At 45.5% G+C, this 13,339-nt stretch overlaps 1 protein-coding gene across 1 annotated transcript in view; it reads left to right on the top strand.

Moving 5' to 3' along the window:
- Nucleotides 1-13,339, top strand: part of PAH (phenylalanine hydroxylase) — a 71,274-nt gene that overhangs the window by 49,258 nt on the left and 8,677 nt on the right. Inside the window, exons 5-9 of the mRNA XM_004269452.3 lie at nucleotides 951-1,018; nucleotides 6,037-6,233; nucleotides 8,410-8,545; nucleotides 9,603-9,672; nucleotides 13,176-13,232. Of these exons, the coding sequence (XP_004269500.1) occupies nucleotides 951-1,018; nucleotides 6,037-6,233; nucleotides 8,410-8,545; nucleotides 9,603-9,672; nucleotides 13,176-13,232 (528 nt within the window). The remainder of the gene's footprint in view (nucleotides 1-950; nucleotides 1,019-6,036; nucleotides 6,234-8,409; nucleotides 8,546-9,602; nucleotides 9,673-13,175; nucleotides 13,233-13,339) is intronic.

Genomic DNA, 13,339 nt, shown 5'->3' with positions numbered 1-13,339 from the left:
AGACTTAAATGTAAGACCTGAAACAATAAAACTCTAAGAAGAAAATATAAGGAAAATGTCCTTTTAACCAACTGGGATCATGTCCATCTCAGGGATGTGACCTCCCCCCACACCCCCAACACTGAAAGACACACTTGGCCTCTTTTCACTCAGAAGTGTGGTGCTTGCCAATTGCTGAGGAAAGGCTGCCTGCAGGTCAGCCTCAGAGGAGAAATTATTATCATCCTTTCTATGTACTGAGGCAGAATCTCAGTGAGTTGAGCCCCTGCCAAGTTGTAAAGGTTGACATTTACTGAAGTGAAGTGAAAAGAGCAAGAACTGGGTGATTCAAATCCTGGCTTCAACTTCACCGGACTGCACTTCTCTGGGTCAGTGTGTATTCTAGAAAGAAAGGGATAATCATACTGGTCTACCTTACACATTTGTTGTGAGAGTTATAAATAAAATAAGTTCGTAGCACGCGTAGACTAGTACATAATAGACACTCAATAAATGGCATTTTTTTCTAAATTGCAATAGCAGTAAGCATGTACTTGTTTGTCTCTCAAGAAGTCAGGAGGCAGTGCTAGACACATGCCATTGGTCAGGAATTTAGCAGCTATTGTATATCTTCTTCATAGACACTCATCCTAATAACTCTGCCGAGTTTAGCAAGTTTACAAGTTAGAATGCTGTAGATCAGATATCTTTAAAACCTGGACACTGTTTGCACTTTGGAATCCCAAGGCAGAGGCTCACACTGAGTTGAAAGCATTGCTAGTAATGCGTCACTCACGATATTTAGTGGGAGAGCTTACCCTCAGTTTAACTGAGACTTTATTTTCAGAGTATAATCAGGGGAAGGAGAGATGCACTCTCAGAGCTCAAGGACCCCCACTCAAAACATGCATAGATATGCCAGGTCTCTCCCACGAAAGCCTGGAGAAATCAAGTATCTCCTTTCTTCCTAGGGCTTTAAAGATCCTGTGTACCGAGCAAGACGGAAGGAATTTGCTGACATTGCCTACAACTATCGACAGTAAGTCTGCTCTTCAGGGTGGGAGGTGGAGCAGGGGGTGGGGGGCGTGCCGGCCTCTCCCTCGCCCAAAGGGAAACTACCGGTGTAGAGAATCTCCCCTGTGTGTGTATGTATATGTGTGTGTGTGTGTGTGTGTGTGTGTGTGTGTGTGTGTTTAAACCCTCCCTTGAATAACACACATTTTAAAAAATGGACCGCAACACAAAACAAAATTACCCTCTGTGCCAGGGCCCAGCTCTCTCCCAGGCTTTGTTGTGTAATTACGCAGGGATGTCTGAAGTAATTATAAAAGGCCTCAGTCCTGAGTAAAATAGCCTCTGGTATTCTCCACATTGAACGGGAAGCTGGCAAAAGAGAATCTTTTACATTCAAGAGGGAGTTGGCTGCTTTACTGAAATAGTGAAGCATTGGAGGTTTCAGGAGAGCCAAGCCTCAGGGTTCGACTTTCATCTGATCTGACCCAGATGTGAAGGGCAATTTTAGGATGAGTTTATTTTTTTCTATCTGGGGTTCTGTGCTCCTCCTCTACCAGATTTCAGTCAAAGGAAAATGCAAATGTCAAATATGTTATTTGGGAAGAGAACCACATTGCTATTTTGAGTCCTCAGAAACTACAGAAACGCTCCCATGAGAAACTCAGTGTTTTGGGACCTGAGCTCCCTTCCTGAGTTAAGAGTGTGAAAAAAGACATGCCCAAGAAGAAAGGAACAGGTTGTTCAGAACACTGAGGTGATGGTATTTTAGCAGCTTTGCTAGAATATGAGGGAGATAAAGGAGATGCTAGGGCTCTGTATACTGAATAAAAGCCTACCTTCCAAAGGGAAAGACTTCCAGAGAAAATGAGAAAATTCCTTTCTCTGAATGAGTCCTGGTAGTAGAAAGATCCAGAACAGTGCAGGCCTTGTTTATATCTAGACCCAGCTGGGCCTTGGCTTGTGGCAAGCAGGAATCACAGAACATGGTACCTCTCTCCCCTGTCCCCACCGTGGCCCCAGCATGGACAGGTAGACACCATCAAATCAGGTACAGACAAGAGTCCTTCTTGAGATAGTCAGTAATAATAGGTCATATTTACCATCTCCTTGCTATGTCTGGGGCTTTGCTAAATGCTTAGTTTACATTATTTCATTTAGTTTTAATAATAACTCCCCCTTTTTCAGGTGGGAAAACTAAAGCTTAAAAAAGATTAAGTAACTTGCCAAAGTTATAGAACTAGTAGGTGGCATAGTCTGGTTTTGAACGCAGGCTTGTTTAACTGCAAAGTTGTTCTCAACCACTTCCCTGAGTGTCTGGGGATCTCTGAGTCAGGAGACCACACTTCTTCACATAATCCAGGAGCTGCTTATGAGATACATTCACTCCTTCTTGGCTGTTGGGATTTGAAGGGAAAAACTCAAATCCACCTCCTTTCCATAAAAATGTTACACCTGACAAAGAAGTATGGAATTGGTTGAATGCCTTATGATTCTGGATGGTCATCGGATAAGTTAAACTGGTTTTTGAAAACTATTCATAGATGGCTGGTACTCAGAGGAATACCAGAGATCTTCCAGTCAATTTTCTACCTTGTATAGATGAATCCCAAATGGTTAAGTGATGTACTCAAGGTCATATATCTCATTAGGGACTGAACTTGTCCTCCAATTCAAAGCCTATTTCCAGCCTCATCTCAGCTCATCTCTTTTGAACTTTTGATGCTATTTACTACCCCTTCCTTCTTTGCAATTGTCTTTTATCTCGGTATCTGGTACAATCAATTCTCATTCTTTCAAGATTACTCGCTTAAATTTATTTGAGACCCCCAAACTCGGGGCACTTTCACACTCATTCCCAGACATGCACAGAGCAGGGAAAAATGTGAGTCCCCTGCCACATTTGTTGAATTTTTGTTCTTTTTGTCGGTAATTTTGCTGTTTAAAATGGCGCTCCAGCGTAGGGCTGAAGTGCTGGCTAGTGTTCCTAAGTACAGGACGGTTCTGACGTGCTTAATGGGGAGAATGTGTTAGATACGCTTCCTTCAGGCCTGAGTTGTTGTAGTACTGTTGGCTGTGAGTTCAGTGTGAATCTATCAACAAATACGTTAACCAAGGTGTCTTTAACCAGAAGCACACACAAGACAAGGGATTATCAGTTGTGTCCTGCATTTCCCGCAGGAGCTATGGTTCAGTACTCACTCAGAGTTCATGGTGACTTTATGGAACAGAACTGCCGCCAATAAGGAGAATCAGCTCTACTCTGCTCTCTGCTGGTTTCCCTCCTTCCTCTTTGAGGCTTCTTCTCAGTCTCCTCTGGCCTCCTCCTCCCACCCCAGAAACTGTCATGCCTTTCAGGACTCAGCTTTGACCCTCTTCCTTGGGCTCTACCACCCTCCATGCCAACAGCCCCGCATTCTGTTCTCTAGCGCCTTCCCAGTCATCCTACCACATGGGGCTCAAACTCCTGCCCCTTGAGTCCTAGAATCACAGGATCAGTTGATACAATGTGTTTACTGTGTTTGAGGACCCATGCCAAGAGCAAGACAAACAGACTCTGTGTCTTCTGGGGGATCATTGAGAAAGACAGACAATAACAAAAAGAACAATAAATGCAATAGGTATGACTAAAGTCAAAACGCAAGTGTCATGAGGCCACATAATTAGGAACTTTAATGTAGACCAGGGGAATTGGTTAGAGGAAGTGATATTTAGACTGAGAATTGAAGATTGAGTAGGAGTTTATCAGCTGAAGAGAACGAGGATAGTGGATGAGAGGGCAGGTCTGGTTAGAAACAGGGCTTTTGTTTTATTAGTAGATGTATCAGTATATATTTAGGGCCAGAGCTGAATTACTGGAGACAGTAAGGAAAATTAAAATTTTATGTAAGAATACACTAAATGGACTATAGGGATTTATATCTTTCAGCTGCAAGTCAACTCAAACAAAAAGGAGGCTTTTCTTGGCTCCTATAAGTGAAAAGTTTAAGGGAAGTAGTTGAGGCACAGGTGGGTCTGGGACTCAGCGTCTCATTCTCTCTCCCTTCCCCTGACTCTGGTGTCCTCTGTAGTGGCCTTGCTCAGAGGCACTGGCCTCATGTCTCTTGGAGGTGGACCCCAGCACTGCCAGGCTGACACCACAGCCCAACCAGAGATTCTGTCTCTTTTCAACACAATCAACAAAAGTTCTCTCATTGAGTCTCATTGGCTCTCATCAGGACATGGGCCCATCTCTCAGCCAGTCACTGTGGCCAGGGAAATGAGACACTCTAATTGACTGGGCCTGGTCACATGCCCACCTCTGAAGGTAGGAGTGGTGGAGTCTCCTCTTACCTGAACCTGCAGACTGAGATGGGAGAAGGGTGCTTTACTGGAAGAATGGGAATGGATATTGAACCCCTGGCACGGTAAATGTCAACCAGAGGGACAGCTCGGTGCCTAGGACGTTACTAACGCTTGAAAATTTGTTGCAGAAATAGCAGATACCTTTCTTTCTAAATGAGAATCCATTATCATGATAATTACCAACTATCCAATGGTATTATTGTCAGCACCAGTGTTACGTACTTTATACATAGCATTTCTTTTTAATTTAAAATTTTTTTTTTATTTTTTACATCTTTATTGTATACATAGCATTTCAGTTAACTCTCTTCCATACCCTCCAAAGAGTTAGTTGGCATTAGCCCATCTAACGGCTATGCAGACTAGGCTCAAAGAGGTTTACTAAATTGCTTGAGGCCATTCAGCTAGGCAATGGCGGAGCGAAGCAGTGAACCCATCTCTGTCAGTTTCCGAAGCCTTTTCTTTCCCTGCATCGGCGCTTAGCCCCGAAATAATGGGGCATCCATAGGCAGGGGCTTTCCTGATGTTCTTTTCAGTCCCTACGCCATTACAGAACCCTCTGGGCTTGTCTTGCTTTCGATACTGAAGCAACAGTCTGTCTTTTTCCCCTAATCCCTGCCCATGTTTCCGTGGAACATAATGATGACTTTGCTTTAATGTCCTTGGAAGAGCGACAGCTCTGCAAGGGCAGGAGGGACCTAGTTTGGAGCCTGAAGATGATCCATAATTCTAAGGTAAACAGTCTCGCCTTGTCCCAGACACCGTGTACCCTGTTAGGAAACAGGCCTGTAGCCCAGAGAACAGTCACGGGTCTTTGAAGTCAGGCTTTGTTTGGTTTTCATTTGTTTTCGCTGTTCAGAACACAGCTCACTCTTAGATGGTTTTCGAAAGGACCTATCGAACTAATGACTCTCAAATTATAGTGTGTCACCTGGGAGCTTATTGGAATCCAGATGCCCGGGCCCTCCCCTTCCCCACAGGTTCCGGATCTGAGGGGCAGGTCCAACATACATACTTTAATAAGCTCCCCGTACTTTTGTTATGTCATAGCGGAAGATGCTAGGTAAGCAGATTTGCACCTAGCATGCATTTAAGTACCTTTATAACTTCCTAGGGGCAGAAATATCAAATCCAGCAAGTACATGCCCATTAAACAAGGGATCTCAAACTCATGGTACACATATTAAATCCACTTTAGCCAACAGGTAGAATTGCTTTAGTTTGCTTGAACTTGGATGCCTTTGTTTAGAAAGAGGATGTATTCTTCACTTGACTCAGCCTCCGCCCTCCTATTATCTATACCTGCTACTTCACACATTTATATTACAGGCTCCTATTATCTATATCTGCTACTTCACACATTTATATTACAGGCTCCCGAAGGTAAGTGAATTTCCATACTGGGTAAAGAATATGAGATAGGAGAGCAGAAAAGCCACGTGGTTTCCCAAAGTGAGAGGAAATCCTTGGTGCAGTGGATGAGGTGAGAGCTTGTATCCTTGCTTAACCAAGTCACATGAATGTTTGCTATATCAAGAAATGGAATTTTCCTCTTTCAAATCACTTATGAAATATGAAATCCGCTGTGGTCGGGGGCGGCAGCTCACAGACTCTGAACCCGTCTCCCTCTGCTACGGCTCCTTCATCCTCTACTCTTGCACCTGCCCTGCAGCAGACAAATATTTCATGTCTGTATCCTAGTGGGCAGCCCATCCCTCGAGTGGAATACACGGAGGAAGAAAAGAAAACATGGGGGATAGTGTTCAGGACCCTGAAGTCCTTGTACAAAACCCATGCTTGCTACGAGCACAACCACATTTTCCCACTTCTGGAAAAGTACTGTGGCTTCCGCGAAGATAACATCCCCCAGCTCGAAGAGGTTTCTCAGTTTCTGCAGAGTAAGTCCACATCAGGGTCAAAAGGTCGGTGTGGGGAGGATGGGGAGGGGAAGAAAAGTAAATGGAGGTGAGTGTGTTCATGCTGATGCAGGCAGGTTGCTTGTCCCAGGAAAACCGGGATTGCACAGGCTCCGGATGCGCAGGCTCAGCGGCCATGGCTCACGGGCCCAGCCGCTCTGCAGCACGTGGGATCTTCCCGGACCGGGGCACGAACCCACGTCCCCTGCATCGGCAGGTGGACTCTCAACCACTGCACCACCAGGGAAGCCCTCTGAAAGGATTTTTTAACACTCAAAGCCCAAGGTGCCTCGTCCGGGTTCTTCCTGCAGCTCCTGCTACTTTAACGAGCTGCCTGCAGTGTGCGTTTGTGTAAGAAAATGAGATTTGTGCCGAGATACCTGAGCTCTAAGTCTATGCATCTGGTATCTGGAAACTTGCTTTGATCCTCTCTAGTTGGGAGAAACTACCTCAGTTTAGTCATCTGTCAAATGGAGACTGTCAGCCTTTTAGGTTTTCTCCTAGGGAAATTGTGAGAATGAAATAAGATATTGAATGTGAAAGCATAGTGTTACCTAGTGTTACGGCAGGTGCTCATTGAATTTGGGCTTCGTTGGAATCTGAGTAACTCAGTGGGTAAATTCGTTATCGGGTTGACCTGCCCATCATTTCCAGGGGAGATAAGTGTTCTCCTTTCTGCCAGGTGGTGTTGACTCAGCAAAATCAAAATAAACAGACAAAACATATTAAATGCCTATTACGTGCCAGGTAAAATGAGGGAAAGTGGGGATACAGATCACAGGGTTATAGAAAGAGTTTTCCGTGCCTCTGAACTATGCAGAGATGCTATGGCCAGCTCTGGGGCAAAAAGCCAGGGAAGCTACGTGGCAGGGAGGGAAGTGGTGACTAGGATAGATTGGGAGAGGGGGCGGCTAGAGGACCTTTTGAATCCCTTCCATTTAGAGTCTTTACTTCTCAGATAAAGAGAGGAGCGGGGGCCCAAGCAGAATGAACTTCAGCCTGAGGGTCTAAGGCATGTAATCGGAGGGACAAAGGGGTCTTAAAGACGTTCTTTGACTAATTACACACGTTGCTATGGCCAATAACAAGAATACAGCAGTAATACTAGCAGCTGGGGAGGTATAGAGTAGCAATTAAGGAAACAGACTCTGAAGCCAGACTGCCGGTAGCTGTGACCTTGGGCAGGAGCCTTAACCTCTGTATGCCTCAGCTTCCCCATCTAGAAAGTGGAGATAATAAGAGCATCTACCTCCTAGAGTTAGGATGAGGATCAATTCATATATCTAAAGTGCTTAGAACTGTGTCTGACAGGTGGTAGGTATTATATAGTGTTAGCTATTATTACCATGATCACTGTCATTACTATTCTCCTTCCAGGTTTGGAACAAATTGAGAGACAGATATAGGAACCAGAGAGATGGGTGATCAAAATGTCAGCTGTATTACTGATAGAAGCTACTTAGAGAATGTGGTATAGAGGTGCAGGCAAAATGGATGTCCTAATATTTCACCCCTGGATTAGGTAAACTTACTCGCCAATTCATTGGTGCAGTGTGTAGTCCATTGACTGGCCAACAGCAGACCAGAATGAGCTCCTGTGTGGATCGTGAAGAGAGAAAGGGCAGAGAGGGTTACATTGAGAATATTCATTTCCTCCTCTCAAATCCTTCAATCAGAGAAGTCACTGCTCCTCATGGGGTGTCCTGTGTGAAGCACATATAGAAAAGCTAGAAGTGTTCCTTTCATATTCTTCCGTCTTGGGAAGTAGAGTGGGAATTCCCCACTCTGGAAACATGAGAAGTAGGGAATAAGCATTCCACCCTAACAAACAATAATGAAAGCTAAATTTATTGGATGTTTCCAATGTGCTAGGCTCTAAGTATTTTATATTTATGAGCTCTTCTGATTCTCAGACTAACCCTAAGAAGTATCTACCCCCATTTTGCAGATGAGAAAACTGAGGCTCAGAGAAGTGAAACTCCTTGACTCAAATCACCCAGCTAGAAAGTACTGGGGCATAGCTTTGAAGCCAAGTCTGCTTGGCATCGACACCCATGCTCCTGGACAGTTGAGTGTACTGGTTCCCTCCCTAAAGGTCTTCAGGCCCTTTTGGCTCCCTGTGATGGGCTTTCAGTTTTCTTTCTCCTTTGCTTCCCAGCTTGTACTGGCTTCCGCCTCCGACCTGTGGCTGGCCTGCTTTCCTCTCGGGATTTCTTGGGTGGCCTGGCCTTTCGAGTCTTCCACTGCACTCAGTACATCAGACATGGGTCCAAGCCCATGTATACGCCTGAACCGTGAGTATCGTCCTTCTGCTATCGGTGGCCAGCCACAGTGAGTGCCATCTCTCCCCGCTCCAGGTACACTGTGGGCTAGTCCATGGGACCAGTTGCCTGGATGACAACAGTACGACAAGGGAAACTCATCTCTTCTGGGGATTTTCTCTGTCCGAATAGATTGTACTGATTGGAGATTTAGGTATCTTGTGACTCAAAGGTTCAGATCTCCTCCGAATGAGAGAATGAGAGCTCACATTCAAATTCCAAAGAGACGGTAGAAGTCAGAGCTGTGGAGTGCCCAAGGGGAACAGGAACAAGTGACAGCCAGGCTGTCTCAACACCTCCTCATTCCTGAATCACACCTAGATGATTCTAGTCTCTCTTTGCCTAGATTGTGTCTTGGCTGGAGGTAGTGAATGACTGGCCACCATGCTTTTAGCCATCTTCTTAGTCAAATAGAACTTAAGCAATTGATATGAAAAGTCAGCAGGATGCCCCAAATGATCTTTCCCAGCCTGCAAAGTTCATTACTATAAACCAGAAAAGACCTGTTCCTAATAAACCTGGTGCCGAAAGTGTTAAATAAATGTTAAGTTTTCTTCTCTGACCAACGGCTGCCCTCTCCAGAATAAGAGAGGACTCTATTATTTTTATTACTATTATTATTTAGTTCCCATGAGGAATAACTAACTGAGCATATTGTATCTGCCCAGGGATGTCAACACCAACGAGAAGACTTGGGATGGGAAGTGGTTGTCCACAGCTCGCGCAGGCGTGTGGGAGGATGCTCATAGGAATATTGCCTCTTTTGTTCTGCATCCCACTGGGCGTACACTGAAGACCCCCTGGCTGCCGTGCCCTGCCCTGTCCCTTACTTTTCTTTCCCCTTCTCCCTTTTCTCTTGTACCTTGTCTCAACTGATAGCAAGCTTTACACACCACTTATTCTTAGGAATGAGTTTGCAAGACTGAATGAGTTGCTTCCTTTCTTCCACCCATTCCTCACATAGAAAGACTGAGTCTGTTATGGCTTATAACCCTCCTCCCCTCCAAGCTTTGTGCTTTCTGTTTTTCAGTGACATCTGCCATGAGCTGTTGGGACATGTACCCTTGTTTTCAGATCGCAGCTTTGCCCAGTTTTCGCAGGTGAGGAACTGATCTCTCTAGCCTTCTACTTACAGGGGTGAGACCTGGACTGCTCAAGATAAATTGAATCCATGCAGGGGCCTTCATGTCCTCTGCAAGGGTAGAAACCAGGTACAGTTCTGTGATCCCATCACAGATGGGTATGTGGTCCCATGGAGCTGGCCAATTGCCAATCCCAGGGACCACAGCATGGAATTGGTGACTCAATCCTCCTCTGAATTGTGTGTTATTGACTTAGCTAATCTCACTTGTCCTACCAGGTGTAGTTTAAGAGCCTTTTCATCCATGACAACCTCCCTGATCCCTATGCAGAAGTAACCTTACCATCTTCCAAGTTCTCTGGGCATTTTTTTCCCGTCCTCTTTAGGGCCTTTGCCACCTTCTACCCTGTCAGGCAGTCAGTTTTGTATATGCTTTCATTAAGTAAGATGGCATTTGACAAGAATCCAATGCCCATAGCCTGACTCATAGTTGACAAAAAATAAAGAGCCAGTTGCCTCATCACCATCATCAAAGCAGCAGGCTAGGCTTTGATTCATCTAGCACAGTGGTGAGCAGGCCCGAAAATGCGTTTTGGATGAGTGAAAGGATCCTAGTAAGTCTCTCCTGGCACCGAGAGGCGGCCCCAAACCATGACTGGGTAACTGCGATCATGCGAGAGTTGAACGGTGCTGCTGGGGGGCACGTTGCCAGCCCACCCTGTGCGTGGATCACAGAGACGTGGATCTATAAAAGCCCTCCCTGACAGTTTTCTTCCTCACAAGGAAGAATAAGGATCAAACGGAATGACCCATGAGCAAGGGCTGAGCCACGTGTGTGTGAATTTCACAAGCATTTCCCCTCAGTAGAAAGGAATAACTATTTGCACTCTTGAATGAAGAGGCTGCCACTGAGTAGCTGAAACAAACTAACAAACAGCAGAATTAACTGCTTGCTAACCAAGGGAAAACTGCGCTTGTTAGACACAGCCTCTGGAAACAAAGACAATGATTGCTTTGATGTGGGTTTGGGGGGATTGTGAAGTTCAGAGATTGTTGGACTTTTAGAAGTGGGAGTGTTTAGAAATTAGGTGAACTTTAACCATGGAAGCGTCACCATGGGACTTTCAGCTGACTTTCAGAAGTGCGGTTCCTGCTGCTAAGATGTCATTGATTGCTTGGGATAGCTTTCAAACCAGGATTTGTTAACATGGCCAAAGGAAGATCAGTTTTTTCCTCAGGGAATAGGAACTTTTAATTCTCATCACCAGAGGTTATTCTGCCCAATCAGAGGCCAAGTGGCCATTCTCCCCAAGCCGGTTCCATTTTGGGGACTCCCCACAGATGACAGGACAATTACCTGAGTCAGCAGACAGAAGCTACTGGGTCATCAGTGTTCACGGTTCCAACTTTGACCTGGACTGTTCCAAGGCAGGGAGTCATTTTGAGTTCCCTGAGCATATTCCTTTCTGATCTAAAAGCAGGACACTGGAGTGCAGGATGGAGTGGGGATGAAGCACTTTGGGCCCCTTGTATTAGGCAAGATCTGGGCTCACAAAGAATGGTGACTATGAGAACAGGGCACTCTTTCAACCTTGCATTTGTCTATGACTTCTGTTCGATTCAGGACCGTGGCATGTCTGAGCTGGGTGGATGGAACACAGATGGGGAAGGGGCAGGAGAATGGGGCCAGGCTAAGTCAGTGTCTGAATTTGATTCACTCTAAATCAGACAGCATTTTCTTTGCATGTAATGGGCTTGACCAGGGAGGGATACAGAGATGAAGACCACGTACCCTCTTGCATCCAAGGGGGCCCGGTCCTTGGTCCTTCTCTCTGTCTGCTTTAAGTACCATCTCCACTCTGATGATGAACACATTTATATATCTAGCCCAGACTTCAGTCCCAAAACTGAGACTTACACATCCAGCCATCTACTCAATATCTCTGCTTGGATGTCCGATGGACATCTCTATTCATCCTGTCCAAAATGCAATTCCTGATCTTACCACTCAAATCTTCTCCACCCACAGCTCTTCCTGTATTAGTTCATGGCAACTCCATCCTTCCAGTCACTCAAAGCTAAAGCATTATTGACTCCTCTCGGACATACCCCACAATCAATCTTGCATAAAATTCTGTGTTTGACCTCCAAAATATGTAGAATCTGACCATTGCCCATCACGTCCACTGCTACCAATTTCATCTCAGCCCTATCGCTTCTCATGCTGGTGACTGCAGTAGCCTCCTAACTGGTCTTTATGCCTCTACACTTGACCCCCTACAGTCAACTCTCACACAGCAGTCAGAGTGAATCTTTGACGGCACAAATCAGATCTTGCCACCCTTCTGTTCAAAACCCTGCCTTGGCTCCCCATGTTGTAGAGAGGAGAATTCTAAGCCCTAAAATGGCCAAGGAATTCCTACATGATTGAGCTGCAGATCCCTCTTTGCTGTCACCTGCCACCCCTACCCCTTACTCTGCTCTAGCCACAGTGGTCCTTCCCCGTTGTTTGAACCAACCGGCATTGCCCCTCCTTCACGAGCTTTTCCACGGCTGTACACTTGGCCTGCACAATTCTCTTCCCTCAAATATCAGCAATGCCAACAACCTCTCTTCCATCAAGTCTTTGCTCAGATATCGCCTTCCCAATGATGCTTACCCTGGAAGCTTATTTAAAATCCCAGCCTCCCCACCCCACCCCCGCTTTCCTGGTACTCCGGGTCCCCCCTTGTCCCTTCCTCCTTTTGTTTCTTCTTTCCAAAGAACTTACCACCTTGTAACATACCTGTGTATATGCTTATTATTTCTGTCTTTCGCTATCCACTTAGACACTATTTACAAGGTCAAGGATCTTTACCATTTGGTACACTGCCTGCCACATAGGAGGCATTTGATAAATATTTTTGGAATGAATAAATGCATATAGTAGGAAAGAAACATATATTTGTATATATATGGTATGTCTGATACAAGGTAGGCTGGAGCAAATGCTGTGAAAGAGACAGAGACCACTAGGGGATCCTGGATTTGGAGCTGTGATGAGAGGTGGTCCATGACATCTCAGACTCTCCAGCTATGTATATACCTGGACAGATGTCAAGCGCTTCTCTGCAAGTCTCCTGTGGTGTGTTCAGGGTACATGATTAAGTCTCATCTAGTGCTCCAGGAATGTTCCGCTTGAACTATGGAAGAATAATCAGGACATGAAACGTTAGATGCCACCTATCGCCTGACCTTGAGCAGGTCGTCTCCCTTCTCTGTGCCTCTGTTTTCTCTTTTGCAAAGTGAATACAAAGGACCAAGTGATGGATAAAGGCTTCCCCCATTCTAGAGATCTGTGATTTTATGAAATGTGGTCAAGGAAGATTTGACAGAACAATTGAGAGTCTATCTGGGCCCTTCTGAAGGCATCTAGCCACCCATCTCTTTCCTGTGGTCAAGTACGAGGTTGGACCCGAGGGTAGAGGTTGAAGATAGGCAGACCCCAGCCATGCCAGTGACTTTGTTTCTCCACAATTACAGGAAATCGGCCTCGCCTCTCTGGGTGCCCCCGACGAGTACATTGAGAAACTCGCAACAGTAAGTTCTCTCTCTTCCTGGTGGATGGTGTCAGGGCCTCAGGTCTTTGAAGCTTTGCTCCTTCCCTGAAAGCCAGGTCATTTGCGGAAAAAAATCAGAATGCCCTG

The sequence above is a fragment of the Orcinus orca genome, chromosome 11, assembly GCF_937001465.1.
Source record: "Orcinus orca chromosome 11, mOrcOrc1.1, whole genome shotgun sequence".
Lineage (NCBI taxonomy): Eukaryota > Metazoa > Chordata > Mammalia > Artiodactyla > Delphinidae > Orcinus > Orcinus orca.
This window is presented reverse-complemented; position numbering and strand designations above follow the sequence as displayed.